Source organism: Poecilia latipinna, unplaced genomic scaffold (assembly GCF_001443285.1).
Source record: "Poecilia latipinna isolate Pla-1442-1.1 unplaced genomic scaffold, P_latipinna-1.0 Scaffold27, whole genome shotgun sequence".
Taxonomy (NCBI): Eukaryota; Metazoa; Chordata; class Actinopteri; order Cyprinodontiformes; family Poeciliidae; genus Poecilia; species Poecilia latipinna.
In genome coordinates, this window is record NW_015112643.1 from 142,761 (window position 1) to 162,994 (window position 20,234).

The 20,234-nt window shown below is 37.9% G+C and overlaps 1 protein-coding gene across 6 annotated transcripts in view; it reads left to right on the top strand.

Annotated features, from left to right (window-relative positions):
• Positions 1-19,769, top strand: part of st18 (ST18 C2H2C-type zinc finger transcription factor) — a 58,143-nt gene extending 38,374 nt beyond the window's left edge. For 5 of the 6 annotated variants that reach the window (XM_015038836.1, XM_015038822.1, XM_015038844.1 and 2 more), the window contains 18 exons: positions 290-477; positions 3,909-4,613; positions 5,332-5,466; positions 7,060-7,150; positions 7,248-7,340; positions 7,884-8,092; positions 8,233-8,432; positions 10,867-11,112; positions 12,954-13,063; positions 13,660-13,722; positions 13,985-14,053; positions 14,336-14,398; positions 14,724-14,804; positions 16,200-16,421; positions 17,726-17,814; positions 17,905-18,008; positions 18,112-18,258; positions 18,383-19,769. In XM_015038836.1, the coding sequence (XP_014894322.1) occupies positions 290-477; positions 3,909-4,613; positions 5,332-5,466; positions 7,060-7,150; positions 7,248-7,340; positions 7,884-8,092; positions 8,233-8,432; positions 10,867-11,112; positions 12,954-13,063; positions 13,660-13,722; positions 13,985-14,053; positions 14,336-14,398; positions 14,724-14,804; positions 16,200-16,421; positions 17,726-17,814; positions 17,905-18,008; positions 18,112-18,258; positions 18,383-18,523 (2,956 nt within the window). In that variant the 3' untranslated portion in view covers positions 18,524-19,769. The remainder of the gene's footprint in view (positions 1-289; positions 478-3,908; positions 4,614-5,331; positions 5,467-7,059; positions 7,151-7,247; positions 7,341-7,883; positions 8,093-8,232; positions 8,433-10,866; positions 11,113-12,953; positions 13,064-13,659; positions 13,723-13,984; positions 14,054-14,335; positions 14,399-14,723; positions 14,805-16,199; positions 16,422-17,725; positions 17,815-17,904; positions 18,009-18,111; positions 18,259-18,382) is intronic. The other variant, XM_015038830.1, reaches the window with a different exon arrangement.
• Positions 19,770-20,234: the final 465 nt, after the last annotated feature.

The following is a 20,234-nucleotide window of genomic DNA, read 5'->3' on the forward strand; positions in this document are numbered from 1 at the left end:
TTTTTTTCTCTCTATATATATATATATATATATATATATATATATATATATATATATATATATATATATATATATCTATATATATATATATATATATATATATATATATATAGATAGATAGATAGATAGATAGATAGATAGATAGATAGATAGATAGATAGATAGATAGATAGATAGATAGATAGATAGATAGATAGATAGATAGATGAAAATTGAGCATTTTCACAGTTTAAAATGAGCATCCTGACTCCTCTCCCGCCTCTGCTGTCCTCCCCTTTTTTTTGTCCAGCCCATATGGGTCCGCGGCAAGGAAGAGGAGCGCCCAGGATGGGGTGCAGGGCGCCCCTGTCAATAAGCGAAAGTCCCTGCTGATGAAACCCCGCCACTACAGCCCCAGCGATGCATGTGAAGAGGAGAGCGAGGACCTGGCACCGCCACAGGACAAAGAAGAGCTGAGGAACATTGACACTCCAGCAGGTAAACAGATGTCCTGTTGTTTTGTCTGTTTTGATGAACAATTGACGCTGAATTTTAAAATCCCATCTGTTGCATTCATATTTCCCCTCCCTCTGCCATCAGCCAGCAGCCGCAGTCATTGTGCAGTGGAAGTGAAAGACTACACTGCTGGGCCCATATTAGTTGTGTCTCACGTCCACAAATTGAAGTTTTGACAGCTGATCTGCCATGATATTTTTGGCGTGGCTTTACCCCCTCTTGATGAGGCCAGATTTCAGACCCCTCATCTGTCCTTTTTTAACAGCTAAGCCAAACCCATTGATTCCATACAATAAAAACTGAATGGAGGCGTGCACCAGTTCACTTGATTTAAATTAAAACTTCCCTTTTCTTTGTTGGTATCACTTTATTTATTTATTTATTTATTTATTTATTTTTTTTGGCTCATATTTTTTAACAGTTCAGATACACCACTTATTCTCCCGTCCATTGCAAAAGAAGGCAATTTTTTTTTTCTTTTTTCCGGATTAACTGAATTTTGTGCATTTTGGCAACAACGCTCATGGCGTACATGTGCATTCTCGCCCACTATAATCTGCACTGATTCGGTATATTTTTAACGATGTAACTAAGCAACAAACGTAATTGTCCCTTTCAAAAGCTTTTGTTAGGCCCTCTAACACAGTCTAATACATAATTAGGCATAATGTCTTCAGCTCATTATAGTACACATGTGTGTAGTTAAATGGACCTGGAGAGTAGCTCACCAAAATTGTGTGGATTTATTGGAAATGGAATTTATTTGTTTCCTGGGTTCATATTACATTACAGTGATTTAAGTAATTCACTGTTTATATTCAGGTTACTGCTGTTTATTTTTCCCTCATATAAACTTATTATTCAGTGGAGTTGGTTTAAAACACACACACACACAAAAATACCAAAAACTACAAAAGATAAATCTGAAATGTGTCAAAAACAACAACAACAAGAATATTGTTAAGCATATTCACGGCATATTTTGCTGTTATTGTCAGATTCGTGGGGCTATTTTCTGTGAAAAAAAAAAAAAAATTGGAAAAGTGGACTGGAAGCTGTAAGAAATTTTTTTTTTGTTGTTTTTGTGGAGAGAAGCTGGTCATATCTGCATTTTAACAAAAAGGGAGGAAAAAATAAGCCTCTTGTTTTGTTGAGCCACGCTGCGTTCAGCTCCAGCCAACTGCAGCCCTGCTGCAGAGTGCTGGTAATGGCTATTCTGGAGTACAAACTGTTCACCTGTTCCAACACACAAACCAGCGGAGGGATCCAAGTTTTTTTCCTCCGTCTCTTTCCTTTTTTTTCCACTACACTTCAATGTGTGTGTGTGTGTGTGTGTGTGTCTAACTGTATGCGGCTGTGTTAGGCCTGGGAGTCCATCTGGATGAAAAACAAAAACCCTTGCCTCATAAATGTAAATACGTGTTACTGACTTTAATTTTTCATTCATCAAGGTTTGCCTTTAGACATTCTTTTTTTTTTTTCTGTTCTTGCTCTCAGTAGGAAATATTGACCCACTGAAATGTTTGCCTGAGCCAGACAAGTAAAAGTCCCTCGTACTCAACAAAGCCCCAAATCCTGTATTTTTACTGATAGGTAGTTTTGTTTTATGAGCACCACATAATGCCTGTGATTTTAAAGCTCTTTTGGTCAGGATTAAGAGTTTTTTGTTATTAAGTCTCAGCTTTTTGCTAATGCCTGTTTCTATATCGTTCTCTGCACCATGTGATCTGATTCTCGCAATCCATATCTATCAATCTTCTCAGTCCACTGAATCCCACTTTTAGTTTGGACTCTAATGTCCAGCTACTTATGTGGATACACAGACCTCCAGTTCAGCCGGGCGAAAAGAAAAAAAAAAAAAAAAAAACCTTCACAGTCTAAAGAGCTTTAATAACACGTAAGTTTAAATGGTTTGGGGATCAGGAGAGATTTTGTTGAATCAATCCAGATGATAGCTTTCCTTTGTTAATCACTGACCATGACTTAACATGATCAGCAGTGTTAGTAAAGTGTTGTCTCCGATTCATTTTCAGGGATAACCCTAACCCTCTTTGTCTCTTTACCGGATCGGCATTTCCTAAAATCTTCTGGCCCTCTGTACATGTGACTGGGATTTATTCTAAATGATAAAGGATCTGTGGGTTAATGCAAATGAAATGATAAAGACCTCTTTGCAAAATAGCCCACAGAAAACAGATTTATTTCTTTTTAATATGGCTGTAAAATTGAAGGACGTTGAGAAATATATCCAGAATTTAATAATATTCAGTAAAGTCACAACATGTGCTTTACATGGCATCATGTCAGAGCAGAGGAATTTAACTACATGCTGATTTTTATACAAAACCAATGCAAAAAAATGTCTCATAAGATCCTTTCTTACATCTACTGGCATATAAAACAGAAATATAACTTAAATAGACTGCTGCCAGCACATATTCTACTCTATTATAATTTCAATATTATCACATAAAACGCTTTGCTTACATTTGATTTTCAGTCATATTCACTCTTAGCAGTAGGAATATTACATATTTCAGAATTTTGGAAGGTCCTTATTTTCAGTGTAAAAGTGCAGAGGGTCACCAGTTTTATGAACAGTGGATGAGTATTCAGAGAAAAAAAAAAAAACTAAGCCAAATTAATAAATGCCTCAGCAGTTTAAGGTCATGTTTATTAAATTAGAGATTTCATGGAAATTAGACCAGAGCTGCTGACAACATATTACATTTTTTTTTTACCAACACAAAAACTTGTTTCTGCCCTTTTTAAGCATTCATGTTAATTCATATTTTTAATTTCAACTTTCCCAAATTTCTAAATTTGTGTTTTAATCAATCCCCCCACTTTTCCTCTGATTTTACTCCTAGAAACAACACTTTGTTTTTTTGCTCCTTAAATCAGATTTGACAGACGACATGTTACTCCTCGGCTTGCACTTTGAAACGCAGATCATGAATTAGAATTTAAAAAAATGTGTGTTCTGCCCATGTTCTGTAAATCCTCTCATAATCTTGTTCTAAATCTTTATTGAGTTGTTGCTCCAGATGGAGGCGGCAAGAAAGTGAAAAGCAATTGTTTTCCTTATGTCATAGGTTTTTGGCGCTGAACTAGCAGAAGGAAGGTTTTACATATGTTTTGAAAAATATGTCGGAATTGCTTGGAAATTGTGAAACCTTATGACTGTTGATCATCATTCCTCTGCAGCATGTATAAACATTATAAATCCCTGTTGATGCGTATAAAAACATGTTTTTCTCTGAATATTATTATTAGAGAAGTAAGAGAAAACCTAAAACCTTTAAGGGATTTGCTAAAGATTACTAAAGAAATACAATTCTTATTGTGCGAGGGGCAAAAACAGCACAAGTTCACTATGCAGCGCAGTAACGCATGTTCTCCTGTTGTTTCAGATGGAAATTTTAAAGCAGTGAATGGAGCGGCTGACAAAAGCAGCTGCCTGGATGCTGCGTCAAACTCCGTTTTGCTCAGATGGCCTGAAGTTGCGTCTAACGGCTCGCCCCGGTGCGAGCTGGACACCTCTGAGCATCTGATGGCGGAGGAGGATGAGGAGTTCCCTAACAATGAAGAAGAGGACCAAAGTCAAGACAGGATGAGCGGCACCTCATCGCCGCAGAGTCCATACGGAGACATGAGGGAAGCTGAGTGGGAGCCCCTGTCTCTGTCTGCCAAAGACCACAGCTCAAACTGCAGCCCTTCTCGAGCCTCCGAAGACCTTCCAGGCAGAAACAGCCACATGAAGGACGAGTCTGAACTGGGCAGTCCGCTAGGCAGAGCGAGCATTTTCCAAGCCGAAGCTTTAAGGTACAGGCTGCTCCCCGCTGAGGAGGACAGCGAGGGGGAGGCAGAGGCAGACCGGCTGCCCAGGCTCGAAGGCTGGGCTCTGGGCCTCCACGACAGAGGCCTTGACATGAGCAGAGGAAGAGTGAACCTGAGTCTGCTGGAGCAGGCCATCGCCCTGCAGACGGAGCAGAGGCAGGCCCTACACCACGCCTACAGAGAAATGGATCGATTCCTCCTGGAGCAGATGACCAGCGAGAGAAGGCATCATAGGATGATGGACATGGAGAGCAGGCTCAACTACCATGGAGGCAAAGGTATTAACACTAAGAAAATGATCTGGAACATTCTAATATTGTTCAAGAATAATAATAAAAATAAATAAATAAATAAATAAAAAAACGGAATCCTCCATCTAGCGTAAATCAGATAGATGACTTGTTATTTAGAAGATTGTGTGCGCCGAAAAAACATTTGAAAGGAATAAAAGAAGCATATGCAGGGGAGTAGCGGGGGAATCAGAGGACGGAAATCCTCTTAAGGACTAAAAACATTTTGGCAACAAGTGAGGTAATAAATAAACAGACTAAAATATAAAGAAGAACATTTTTTTTTAATATGGAATTGGTGCTACTCAGAATATTGGATTTTGATAGGAATCAACTGGATATTTAACCATGACCATAAGTCTTAAATCCTGCTAAAGTACCTCTCATGTTTCCCTCGGATTCTTCAAATGACTGCAGATAAATGTGTAATCCTGGATGTAATCTTTCGATGGATGGGCATTAAGAAGTGAATGCTCTGTGTTAAACTGTAGCCTTAACTAAAACGGCAGCTTAATAGATGCATGTAGTGCAAAACGGTTTTGCCGGTGCATGATATTTCAATCTTTTGGTTTAAATGTTTCATACATGCCGAACATTACAAAACCTTAACGTGTAGATTTCATTTTCTTCTTTGCTTTTTACGTTTGAAACAGAAACAATTCCATTTTACTTCCTGTAAAAATCTGCTCTTTTCCTATGTCTGTAGACTCTCCCAGGACAGATAAAAAGGATATAAAGTGTCCAACCCCCGGCTGTGATGGCACCGGTCATGTGACGGGCCTGTACCCACATCACAGGAGTCTGTCTGGATGTCCTCACAAAGTCCGAGTTCCCCCCGAGAGTGAGTTACAGAAGCAACGTCGTTTAGTGGGATGATTTTTATTTAAGAAAAAAAAAAAAAAAAGCCCTCTGGTTTTACCATTTACAATCAGCCGCAGTAATTGAAAACCTCTTAGCAAAAGCAAAAAGACACGAAAAGCCTGCTTATACATTTAGTTCAGTTCAAAGATGAGCAACAAAAAAACTTTACACATAAACTTAAAGGATTTTCTTTCTTTTACTCATAATGTTTGAATATTGAATTCTCCTTTCTCCCCCCACATTGGCGATTGTTAAGTCATTTCAATATAACTCAACAAACATTGAACATTAAACGGTAATGTTACAAAAGGGAACAGAAAAAGTAATTAAGTTTTTCAAAAACGCACATGCTCTTAGACTGCAGGCTGTATTTGCAAATCAAAGGGCTTCCAGGCGCAAGAATTCAAAAATAAATAGACAACTCCAATAAACTAATTGGCGGATATGTACAGAGGAGAACTTTCTAAGGATACAGAGCGGACCTTTAACAACGCATTTGGTTTAAAGAATGTAATCTGTCTTATTTTCGCTCCTCTTTTTGCTAAGCTGTTTACATTTCGGCCACATAACAGCATTTTACTCAATAGGCAAACAGCTTTTTGCTTTTTCTTCCTCATCATGTCCCTGCAGGATCTTTCTTCTTGTTCTGTGAAACATCAGTTCATGCACAGAAATATATGATGTTACATGCAGCACAGTTTTTTTTTAAAGTATTAATAACTTAAATGTTTTCGAAACTTATCACATTTTTGTGTTTCAATGAGTTTTTATAAGAAAGAGCAACCTAAGGCAGTGCATATACAATCAAAGCGGAAGAAAAATGGTTAATGGCTTTCCAAAAATGTTTACAAATAAAAATCTAAAAAGTGTAAAAGCCTGCACCGGCTGTGCTGCAGAAAAGCAATCCCACAGCATGATGTTACCACCATGTTTAAGAAATATTGGGGTGGCAGCATGATGCTGTGGGATTGCTTTTCCACCACAGAGGCAGGGAACCTGATCAGTCCTGATGGGAATAGGGGTCGGGGGGCTGGGGGGATTAACATGGTGCCCGTCAGAACCACTTAGACGGTACAAAATTCTTGAGACTCTGAGCATACAGCCTGAGCTCCAACGGAATGGTAAAGATCAAAATTGGAGCATTAGAGTGGCCCAGTCAAAGTCCAAATCTAAATCTAGTTGAGAATTTGAGGGAAAATTGAAAACGTATGTTTTCAGATCCGTCCAATCTAACTGAACTTGGGCTAGAATACGAAGAAGAATGGGTCAAATGATCTGTCTGCTGATGTGCAAATGAAGTACAATAACAGGACAAAAGACTTAGAATGAAATACGCTTCTATAAGTTTGCTTATTATTTGTACACACAGTTTTAAAGAAATTGAAAACTATCATTTTCCTTTCGCTTCAGTGTCGCCATCCGCTTTACATTGGTTTGTTACCTAAAATCATTTAAAATATATTGAAGCTTTCTGTACTGTATTTGCACTGGCAGAAAGCTGATCTTAGAACATAACTTTTCCTTGCATGTTCAAATTCTCATGCCGTCCGTCTGTTTGTTTTTGTCTACGCAGTCCTGGCAATGCATGAAAACGTCCTCAAGTGCCCTACACCTGGGTGCACAGGAAGGGGCCATGTCAACAGCAACCGTAGCACCCACCGGAGGTACAACCACAGACAGGAGCCATTAGAAAGCCTGCACCCTGTTTGGCGATGAGTTTCAGAGCTCACCTAATGTGTTTAATCCCCTCTCCCCGACCAGTCTCTCAGGCTGCCCCATTGCCGCCGCAGTGAAAGTCTCCAAACCTCAAGACGAGAGCCTGAAGTGCAGACAAACGCCTGACCGCTCGCCGAGGTATGGCGCCAGATCATGCTTTTGGACTTCCACTGCGCTCAGTGTGAGCACGTGCGGACAAACAATGGCATTTCAGCTCAGTGGTGGACTCAGTTCTTTACACACAGCTGAGATCATCTGAAAAAAAAAAAACTGATAAAGACTATCGTTATTGAGGAAAAGTGGAATATGTTCATTCCCTGATCCCAGCTGAACACACAGCCTAAATCTGAGCTTTCCAAGCAAACATAAGTGACGCTTGCTGCTCCTGTGAGTTCCTCTCTATTAGGAATGATAAAAGAGCAGAACTCTTTGTTCCCTGTGGATATATCATGGGCAGGATGCCCATTCCTTCTATATTAATTAGTCTGGCAACCTGACTGTGGATCTTCAACACACATTAGATTCCAGGCTCCATTTGTACAAAAGCACTGGCATCCCTCAATGAATTAACACAATGTCTACAGTTTTACTGCTTTTTTTTTTTTTATTAACTTTTCAAGCACCTTTGTTTGTAAATTCTTCTATACAATAAGGCACACTCTTCTGTTCTCCTACTTTTAGGGCAATCAGTTTAATAAAGAAGTTTGAAATGAACCAACTGAACTACAGGCTATCTCATCCAGTAGCAGCCTTGCAAACCAGCCTCACAAAAGAAATGGACAAGTACAGCCGAATTCGCTTCGATTACGCCAGCTTTGACGCGCAGGTCTTCGGCAAACAGCCACTGCTGGGGACCAACCAAGACCAGGAAATGTTGCAATACCCCGACTGTAAGTTTCATACTTTATGGGAATGAAAATTCAACTGCATGTATTACAAAGATTTCTTTGAAATATTTCTAAGGATTTTGACGTTTGAGTTTAACACATTGTGGCTTAGCAGCTAAATGGCCGGATTGTTTGTCTTTTAGCACCTCAGCAGTATTCTGGCATACTCGGAGCTTCGGGTGGCTGCGTGCCCATCTCTGGTCAACACAGTCCTCCGAGTCAATTCAAAAAAGAAGACAGTCTCCAGGCCACTGCAGCGACAGCCGCCATTCTTAACCTCTCCACTCGCTACCGGAAGAGCATGGAAACCATCAGCGGCCAGGCCTTGGCAACCTCAACCAAGGTAATAAAATTAGGCCATTGGAAAGATCTTTGTTGTTGTTCTCTAAAAGAGCTCTGATTTGTGAGTGAAATGAAAGGGAAACCAAAGAGAGTTTGGTGCAAAGAGTTCAAGAGTGACACCAAGTAGAAAAATCTGTTTTGTTTTGTTTTTTACCTCCTTATTTACCTGCCATTTTGCGCTTGAATATTTCGTAGGAGCAAAATGGCATTGTGCTAGGGAGCAGTATGAGCTCTCCAAAATATAACAAATTAGAAAAAAAAAATTTTTTTGTTAGTTTCACAAAGCAAGTTTTTGTTGTTGCTTATGTCCAGTTAAAGGGGATTAGGCAGACAACATAGTGGTGCACTGTGTAAAAAATGTATGAAAATATGAATACACAATGCAGCCAATGTTAAAGTTGGGATCTTATTCAAGTAACATAATAAATGCGGCACAGAAGGCCGCTTTACAGTTTTACATAAGGGATTTAGTCTGAATTTATTCATCTTTAGTTTGCGAACTAAAATACAGTCTGGTTAAATGTGAGATGAATTATTCTAACCAGATGCGACTGTTTGCTAAATAATAATAATAATAATAAAACACAATATATAGTTACATTTTTTGTTTTGCTCTTGACTGTGGAAGGAAGGTCTTTACCGGGCCGTCATTCATGCAAGAACCGCCAGAGCATCACGTCTGAAGAAAAAATCAAATCTGCCGGCTTTTCCCTTTTAGACTGCCCTCCCTTTTCCCCCCCCCCCCCCCCCCCCCCCTTTTTTTTTTTTTTTTTTTGCTTTTTGGTGAAACATGTGGCATTGTATTTTGTTTTGACATCAGCTGGCATGTAAAACCCTTGAACTGATGTCTGAAGATGCATCTTGCCCAGTGCAGATGGCAGAGGATATTTTGCTTAGTTATATGATCCAGCATAGGCTGTGTGTATACACCAGATCGTCTTTAGAAGCCTTCAAACGGATTAAGCCAATTAGCAAAAGGAGTTAACATATCGAAAGTTTAATTCACACCAAATCCAAACTCTTTGCAGGAAAATGTGTGCAGATCAAAATGTCTTCTGTTTTGCGACGAATGCCCAACATGGCATTGTGCTCAGCAACTTCCCAACTCACGTCATGATTAATATTGATCACATTCTGTGGGTTACATACGTGCACTGTGTACTGTAGATGATTCAAGGTTTCCACACCTACACAGCACAGATCCTTGTCTCCCAGCTTGTTGAGCTGAGAATGTGGCCCTGTACCAGGTACCAGCCCACTGAATGAATAAAACAGTGTTAGCAAGTTAATCATCTGTTCTCGTTTACAGCTTAGTTGTCTTGGATAGACACACAAAATGAAGAACAGCTTTCGCGTCTGAAAAAGAGGGGGCCATATTTAGAGTGTTATATGTCGCTGGATGCTTTAACTTATATGCATATGTAAATATATTACACTTTGAAATATACCAGAAAGAAATCTATCCAGACGCTTAAAAAAAAGCACAAAAAACAAGGAAAAGCGTGAAACTGCTGTTATAGTTATTCAATGAAACAAAAGAGAGAGAAAAGCAAATGTTTTTGCTTTAGATTTCTGCTAACATTAAATCACAATCAATCAATAAAAGTTCTTTAATTTCACACTGGTGCCATTTTCGGTGCAGGATAATTAAACTGGACAGTCACATTTACGAAAATTACTCTTAATTAATCAAACTACCACTATCAATTGACCCTGTAATCATAGATAGGGTTTAATGAAACATATGGATTGAGTAATTGGTTTCTTTTATGGAAAAAAAAGGACTTTAGCCTCTAATGAGGTCCAACTTTTAATACCTTAAAACAGCCATAAGTCATCATGTCAGTACGTTTCAGTACTAAAAACGCAAATGCACAAACGACAAACACATCTGTCAGCAGGGGAAACTTATGCCACATTAAGCTTTTTAATTTTTGCTTTAATAATGATGACCTAAAACCAACAACCCAACCCCCCACCTAAAACACACACACACACACGCAAACACACGCACACCCTGACTCCCAGCTGCCATCTTGGTTGTGTGTCCTAGAAAACAGATGATACAGCTGTCACCAAAAAAAAAAAAAAAAAAAACTACACACCAGTGATTATTTTTTTTGTGTTCAGCAGAATTAATGCTGGCTTAGTTTGGTATTTTGTCTGGTGTGAGATAACTGCTGTATGAATTATTTAAATACGTTGTTTGTTCTGCGTTTTTAAGTCATTTTATTCTTGTTTACAGAGAAAGGGGTGAAAGTTTTTCCAGCGTGACTGCTGGCTTATCGTAATTAGAAAACACCTTTCATTTTTCTTTTATTCCCCCTACATTTTATCACTCGCAGCACTAAAATAATTATTTTTGTTTTATAACATGTTGTTACATGTGTCAACTGGATTCTGTAACGGTTTTTTGGTTTTCTTTTTTTCTTTAGGATATGCTAATTGAGGTGGATGAAAATGGGACATTGGACCTAAGCATGAAGAAGTGCAAAGAGAATGGAAAAGCCCGGGCCAAAACACCTTCGGATGAACAGCTGCCGCCTCCCGAGTCTGCCCTGGCGAAAGGCGGAAGTTTGCTCATCGGCCCCGCCTTCTACCAGCCGCTGTGTGACAGAGAAACCTGGGAGAACTCCATCCCTGTCAACTTCAGCAAAGCACACGTTTTACAGGACAAAGAGGTAAAAAGCTGCTTGTGGCGCAAAAACACAAATGAAACCGCTGAGGATGGAAGGGGGAAAATATGACAGAAAGGGACTGTAACGCGTAGACAAACATTAGCTTCTGCTTTATAGTAATTCATTTTTAATCAAAATTTATCTGTTTTAAGCCTGAAAACGGATTCCTGTTTTAAGTTTTTTTTTTTTTTTTTTTTTGCCGTAGATTTTAAAAAATGCAAGAAATGTCCATTGAAAGCAAATGAAGACAGGAAAAACACTGACAAACAACCAAAGTGTTACTACTTGACTTATTTTTAAAAAAGTAAAAGAAATCTAACTTTTAAACATCTTTGCTTCAAATTCTCTAAACTTTGCCAAACTGTCTAACATTTCTCAAAGAGTTTTAGAAAGATATTATCAAATAAAGTGAGATTTGACTTATTTTTTTTAGATTAATCTTTTAGGTAAAATATAATATCTAAAACATCAGTTAAATTTAAGTATAAGCAGCAGGATGTGAGTTTATTACCAAATTACATATCTCATAGAATAAAAAGCAAACAATTTAAGGAGCTGGAATAACAAACACATTGCAGTTTTGCATGTAGTCAGATGAATTAAGAACAATAAGACGAAAGGTATCCATTTATTGGTTCACCAGTTAGTCTAAACATTTTAATTTTTATGGTTCAAATGCATTAAAATATTTTTTTTTCTAATGTACAAAGTGCAAACAAACATTCTAATGATTTTAAGTTAATTAGTATGAAGTTTTTGTAATACAGTTCATTCAAAATTCATAAACATTCAGTTTTATTTTTCAATTTGGCTAGTTAATTTAATTATACATTTTATGGATTTCTTAGAAATGTGTGAAATTTGATAAACAACCAAACCTTTACTTGAGTTACTTCTGAATATGAAAAATAAAAATATGTCTGTCTGCACATTTGTTTTGTGTGGTCTGGACTTATGCTATATTTTTTAAAGACTTTCAGACACATAGTTTTTGAACTGCTTCACTTGTCCTTTAGTGAGATCTTTAAACACAAAGCATATTTCTCTTTGTGCAACGTTTCAGTAAATATGCAGAGTGGTAAATAGTGAAATTTTAATTTAAAGCTAAATATAGTGCTTCTACAAATTAGGAAACATACTTTGTTAATTTATAAATTACATTTAAACTTTAGTGGTGTGGTAATACCTTAATCGATGCTTTTTAAATAATTTTATAAGGTAATAAAATGTGTGAAAAGCAGAAATGGTGAAATGAGGAATGTTTGAACATATTCGCACCAAATAAATAATCAAAACATTTTAATATTTAGTCTGAACTGAAAAGTAGAAATATGTGTATTTTTTAAGATGGCCCAGAGCTTTGCTAAAACAGAAATTAAGTCATCGTTCTCTTTCATTTTAGTGACATAGTCTCGTTTCTTATTGACACGTAGCTCCTTAAAAAATATTTACAGTGACATTTTTAAAGACATAGCAACAGCATGTCTGAAAGTATACCAAATCAGTGCTTCTGTGCTCCACATTGTTGCGCAAGGGACTCTGAGTGAACCATAATATGGCTTCTTATGTTTCAAAGACGGGACTTATTTGTTGTAGATATACGTTGCCGGATTTAAATACAAACATCAGTGCGCCGTGGCTTTGCATCATAAACACTTTGTGGGCTACTTTAAATGGATGTATGGTTTATATCCCGAGTGTCCTCGGGCCTAATCTCTTTTTGCTGCACTCTGACCTTTAGCAAATGTTTTAAGAGTATTACAAAGGGATTTTCTTAATTATTGACTTTTAGGTCAGTGAAGAGAGAGTTTCTAGCCATGTTGTTGTTTTGTTTTTCTCTTCAGGAGGATTACGATCAGGTGTCCTTGGAGGACCAGCACTATCCAGGGGACGGCAGTATGTTAAGCCCCAAAGCCAAGCTGCTGCTACGGGATTCAAAGAAGGAGCTTTTGAGGTAGGCTATACAGGGTTAAATGCTGAAACATCTTGCAGCATCTTTATTCAGTCAGATATGTGTAAGCTGATCCTCCCTTTTTAGTCGGCAGATGGTCAGTATTAATGATTTAAAAAGAAAAAAAAAAGTGTAACTCCGAACCCAAGAGCAGATTGATTTAAGTGGGTCAAATGAAACTCCCTGTGTCACATTTGACTGTAACTGATATGTCTGCAGGTTCATGTGGAGAAGAATTGTGTCTGTTTAAAAGTGAGTTTTCTCCCTGTAAAAGCTTCGCACAACTCTTGACTCTTGTAGTTAGAGTGCATGCTCTACTCTACTGGGTCTTCCCACCAGAAAAAGTAGGACCCTTTAGTTTTTGCACAGCACAGCTTCCCCTGAGATCTCCCGAACGGCGCTCAGAGACATTACCACACTGAATCCTAAGCACTGTGATCACAAACACTTACTAAACTTCTCGCTCTACTAACTCTTGTTTCTTTTTAACGTCAATGAGAGGGCTCTCAGTGTCAAATAAAAGATGTCAGTCGCAGCTTGGCAAAATCTGTGGGAAGTGGAGTAATCTGTGTATTAAATGCTTTGTGTTCCCTGTGCAGCTGTCCGACCCCAGGCTGTGATGGCAGCGGCCATGTGACAGGGAATTATGCATCACATCGGAGGTAGCGCAATTAATTACAGTCTCATTAGCAGCAGCTCAAAGTTATGCAGCCAAGGCAAACAGTGCTTATTGTTTAAACTTGTCACAAAACGCAGCTCTCACAGTTCGCAATATTAAATGACGGTTTGATGAAAAGGTTTTCTTTTCCCGAGGAGAAAGTTGCGTTTTCAAATAATATTGTATTATTTATGCATTGTGATGATTTAATCCAACAGTGATCAAAGCATGAATTAAAGTGACTCTTAGCTCTTTATCCTCTCCAGTGTGTCTGGATGTCCCCTGGCTGACAAAACTCTCAAATCACTGATGGCAGCCAACTCTCAGGAACTAAAGTATGTGCTTTAAAAACTGGTATATTTTTTGTTTGTTTGTTTGTTTCTTAAAGCCGTTTTCACATAAAACTAGGCAGCTTGTTCTTGCTTCCATTGAATTCTCTTCTGCTTTCCCCCCCATATCCGATCTGTTTATCCCTTTCATTCCCATTACACACTGTGCAAGATTTCCATGTCCTCAACATGAACTCATTTAGCTATTTGTGCTGCTTTCCTGCATATTACCATTGATCCACTTTATGCTGTAAAAAGCACCTGGTGTCTGTGTCTCTCAACCTGCAGGTGCCCAACACCTGGCTGTGATGGATCTGGACATGTGACTGGGAACTATGCTTCGCACAGAAGGTAGAGAGACAGAGAGAGAGATGGGGGGAAAAAAAGGCACCATCACCACTGAGCATGAAATATATTTGTCAGAATCGTGGCATTCAAGCAGATGGTGAAAGTCTCACTTTAAACAGCAAACATGCTGCACTTTCTGAATTCTTGTTTTTTTTAAAAAAAGACTTAGCTGCTATCTATCTATCTATCTATCTATCTATCTATCTATCTATCTATCTATCTATCTATCTATCTATCTATCTAAATTGTAGGCATTCTGTCCTTTGTTAGCCTTTAATGGAACTTCTCAGTAGGTTTGTGTTATTTCACCTTCTCCAAATGTTTTCAGCTTGTCAGGTTGTCCACGTGCCAGAAAAGGAGGTTTGAAGCTCACACCAAACAAGGATGACAAAGATGAGCAGGAGCTTAAGTAAGATATTTTTTTTAACTGTCCTCATTCCGCCGTTATGTTGGTGTAAAAATAAAACAAGGCAACAAACCAAAACCGGCATCGTGCTTTCGTGCGTTATATACCTGGAGGCCGTGTAGTTAAACAAAAAATAATAATACTTCTGTTGTCCGCAACATTAGTGAATTATTTTGTGGAGGGGATTAGCGGTGTGTTTTCTGTAGGATTTTATTTTCCCTAGGGTTTTGTGCTGGTCCTATTTTTTGAATGGGATATCTGGCTTATCACTTTTCGCCAAGTGCTTTCTTTATAATTATATTACATTAAGAAAATGTCGAACTGATGACGGCACGGCACTCATTTGCTCTAATCACTGTTGTCTGTGAAAGTGTTATTGGAAAAAAAAGAAAAAAGAAAAAGAAAGAAAGAATAATGTAATTGATTTGGAGTTTAAATCCAAAGTCAGATATATGAGCCCTTGTTTACTTCTACATCTGGACCCTGATTTTTTCTTTTTAATTACTAATGCAAGGCCATGAGCTTAGGAATTATGGTGGAGTAGATCTCATACACATTAAGAGAGAAACGGGGGATGGTAACAAATGTCCCTAGATTATTGTAAATAGTGAGCCATATGGCATGCCTCCATTGTCTGGGTGCCTTGCATCAAGCTACCTACCTGTGGTGGATGTAAGTAATGGGGACTGACATTGTTTTGTCCTATAAGTGAGGCCATGCTGTGTAGTAGCAAAATGCTGAAACAGGCTTTTTGCAGGCAGCACTCCACAGTGTGTGTGCCATTTGGATCATCTCAGGCGACCTTTCACCTTTATCAATAAGGGAATGGGTTAGCCACCTCCAAATTACATTCTTTCGCATGAGGGGGGGAACATGACAATTATCTGTAATTCATGTCACTCCATTACTGACCTGCAGAAAACAGGCCTGGAAATGCAACTGACAAACTCTTAATGACATTCAGCATGAGTTGTGCTGATGTTTTTTTGTTTTTTGCGCCCCCCCTCCCCCCTACCCAGACACAAATATTGCTCACCGCAACATGCACGCACTAACCCGAGCAGAGCGCTAATTCCAATCCAAGTTTTAGTGGATTAATAACTTACAGCTAATGTGATTATTTGAGTCTGTGGAGTTTTTTGACTTTGTTTTTAATCAGCATTTGGATGGATTAATCAAGGTAATGGTTAAAAAAATCTTCCGGTCTAGTTATTGAAAGTGATTTTTTTTTAATACTCTTTTCTTTTTTTTTTTTTTTTTTTTTTTTTTAGTTTAACAATAAAGCTGTGTTGTACCGCAAGAAAACAATAGCATATAACTGTTGCTAAATGCAAGCCTGTTAGATTTTTTTTTGGCAGAGTGTGCAGCATTTCAGCATACACATCTCTTGACCTGTAGGTGTCCTGTGATTGGATGTGACGGGCAGGGCCATATATCTGGGAAATACACATCCCACCGCAGTGCAGGCAGTTGTCCGCTAGCTGCTAAAAGACAGAAAGAGTCGTCCATCAATGGCCTGCCCTTTGCCTGGAAGGCTAACAAGCAAGAACTGCCCCATTGTCCCTTGCCTGGCTGCAACGGCCTCGGACATGCCAATAATGTATTTGCCACTCACCGAAGGTAAGGTCACTTGCTTATCATTTCCTCTCTCAGCATAACTGCTGGCTGTAATGTTGCATCTTTACTGTACATTGCCACATTTACTGGTGGTGCACTGATCCAAATTTTCTGACCAATTTCTGATCTCTGATTTTTGGAAAGAATTTTTGGTTTCTATTTACCAACTATAATTAATAGGCTTTTTCTAGCCTCGCTGCATGGCCAATACTTGATAGTTTTAGGAACATTTACAACAGTCTTCACAATCTAGAGAGTTGATATTTAACCCTAAAGATCCATTCATGCTCACTTTATGTCTGGAAATAGGTAACCCTGTTTCCAACTTTGCTAAGCATCACAGCCCACAGTGGAAGCCATCTTGATAATGTGCAGTCTCAGAAAGAGACATAAAAATAAAGACTGCAGTAAACAGAGGTGGTCTGTGCAGCATGATTATGCGGAAGCTCCACCATTTCTGTCACGGTCTTCTTGGACTGAACGATGAATCTGGACAGAATACTCCGTCTGTATTCTTCAGCACAAATGGGCCTTTATTCCACGTTTTCCCAAGGGCTGCCTGCATCTCCAAATCCAAGATGTTATAAGACAGACGCAAAAAAGTTTAAAAGGGTAAAACAAAACCAAAAAATAAAACTTTGTTGTAATTAAATAAGCCATCCAGTTATCTGCTCGAAAACCTTGCGTCATCATTGCAAAAGCAATGTTTGCAATATAGTAATTACAGAAGACTGCTTGGCTTCAGCATGACACAAACATATGTGTACAATTTTAGTGAATGAGATTTTGAAGAAGACAGAAAATAGTGGGAGATTGTAATGGTGTGATAAAGAAAGAATATAAAAGATTTTAGTTTATTGTAATCAATAGATTTCTTATCATACAACTTTAAAATGGTAAAGAGTCTGTCCTTGTAGAGCATTTCATCTAGTTCAGAAGACTCCAAAGAACTTAACTGAGTCACAGATGTAACTGTACTTGTTACATCTGCATTGTTGCAGTGAGATCCTTTCTAAAAAAAAAAAAATACAATGATAATGAAAGTAGCTAACGTTAATAGTTGCTTACTCAATAAAAGTATCGACACCAAGGAGGGCTGCTGTTAGCACAACATGACACTGCTTACATTTGGCCTACTCACCGATTGGAAAAAAAGATTGGATTCTTTTACATTTCTGATTGGCCTTGTCCTCAGTTAGAAGTGATCGAGCTAAAACAATAATTTCTCTTTGCATCCCTATCCTTTACGGGTCTATGTAGATCCGGTGGTGTTCTACAAACTTAAACTGTTATTTGTGCTTAACTAGCTTGTCAGGGTGCCCGCTGAATGCACAGAGCATCAAGAAGAAGCACTCAGAGGAGGAGATGATGACTATCAAACTGAAAACCAGCAGCGGTGAGTTAATTCAAAATTGAATGTTATTGTTTACGTTGAAAAAAAAACAACCACTTTTAACTATAATACCTGGGGGTCTGTGTAATCCAGGCGTTGAAAACAAAGAGGACATTCACCATCTGGATCATGAAATCAAGGAGTTGAACAATTCAAATATGAAAATTGAAGAAGACATGATGCACCTCCAAACACAGGTAAGTATTTACTCCCACAGCTTGCGTTCAAAAGCGTCAGTTCAGGGTGATCGCTGCTGCTCGCTAAATCTGATGAGCCTCTCCTCGGTTTTGAACCCGAAAGCAGATCTCGTCGATGGAATGTAACCTGAAGACAATTGAGGAGGAAAACAAGATGATCGAACAGCACAATAACGGCCTTCTGAAGGAGCTCGCTCGCCTCAGCCAAGCTCTCATTAACAGCCTGACAGACATTCAGCTGCCTCAAATGGTACAGTAAGCTTTGACCACACACACTGCATCTGTCGAACCCTGTCAGTGGGAACTAGTTTCCTTCAAATTGCCATTTCCTGCTGCACTGTTTCCACTAATGGTCAAACTTGTTTTTGTTGCAGGGACCCATCAGTGAGCATAATTTTGAAGCCTATGTGAACACATTAACTGATATGTACAACAACTCGGAGCATGAATACTCCCCGGAGTGCAAGGCCCTCTTGGATAATATCAAACAGGCTATTAAGGGCATCCATGTTTAAGCTGCAGAGCTACCAAGAGGTTCCTTTGACTTCGGATAATGGCACTAGATAGCTCTATTTCACTGAAGAGTGCTGGCTCGGCTGCATGTATAAGACAAGGCTTTTGGAAATGTGTTCGGCATTTCCCCGGTAAACACGCTGCACTGAGAAAATTACCAGCCAGATTTGTAATGCTTTTACCATTTCTGCATTTATCCTGGTGAGATTTTTTTTTTATTATGATGATTATTTTATTTTTATCCCCTCTTGCACTTAATTATTTTGTATGATTTGCTTGATTTTAATCTGTATGTGTTTATGTCATTCTTATATTATTGGTATTTATTACTATATTTGTTCCTCAGTGTATTTATTTCCTCAGATTTTATTTATTTCTTGAACTGTAAATGCTTAATATTTGAGAAATCTGTTGGTTTTTCTGCACATTGTAAATTACACAAAAGCACATTCCAGTTTTTAATGGCATACTTTCGCCATCTAGTGTCGAAAAAGCTAGTCTATTATTACTCTTCTTATTAGTTCATGAGTTTAACTTCCCTTGAAAAAAGAAAAAAAAAAAAACTACCAAAACTAAGTATCACCGGTTTTAGGCATTGCTTTCACTTTTGTTATTGGGAACTGAATGTATTAGACAAAGTGAGATTGAAAAAAAAATATATGATAATAATAAAACAAAATGCAATGCAAGAGTACTGTACCTTTTTATACTCAAGGCGGGGTGAGAATGCAGCATCATTTAGGGAAGTGAATGTGAGTTTATGCCCAAACGGAGCGCATCTAAAAGAAAAAAAATAATAATCAAAAATTCACTTTGTCATAATGTTTTTTTTTTTTTTTTTTTTACAGAAATATAGATATTAAACTGCCTTCTGTGCACACACGCTGAAGTGTGCATATAGTATGTGCCTAAATGTATATGAATCCATGAAAATATACAAGTACTATGTTTTGTGGTAGGACAGTATTACGTGGATGGTGTCTAATTTATTCTACAGTACAATTATTTTCATAGGAGGACGAGTTCCTGATGACTGTTTGAAAACTGGTGTTTCAGTAGCTGTAATCTCTGAGTCAGGTTCTTAAAGTATGACTGAGACTGAAATTGTTTTTCTTTTTCTTCTTCTTCTTTGGCTTTTGTTTTACTCTTTTCTCCTCACAGGTCTTAGCATTTCAACAGCTATTGGAGTTTAAATATCCTATTGGCACATTTTAATAACTATTTTAAAACCGTGTCAAAAAAAAAAAATCAATTTGGTTTAAATCAATCATCACAGATAAACAGTTGTTAAAGGCTGATCAGTTGTTATTTTGAGCAGCACTCTTGTATCAATATATTGTATGTCTACATTAGATCAACAAATAGAAGAAAAGGGAACATTGTATTTACTTTACACCTCCAAATATTTTAGTCTCTCAGTTTGAAATTAATCCAAGAGTTGGGAATGCATAATATTCATTTAAGCAATATGTATTTAATTTTTAGTCCAATGTAGCCTTGACGGTTTTAAAAGCAAACATTGTAATAGCAAAGGAGCCAAATTGCAGAAAATTGAAACCATATTTTATCCAAACACAAGGATTTAAATCTTTTAAAAATCCAATTATGTTCTTAATCCTTTATACGTTTTTTTTTTTTTTTTTTTTTTTTTTTTTTTTTTTTTTTTCTAAACCCCCCTTTTCTTTCCCCGGGAGTTTTTGTAAATATTTTTTT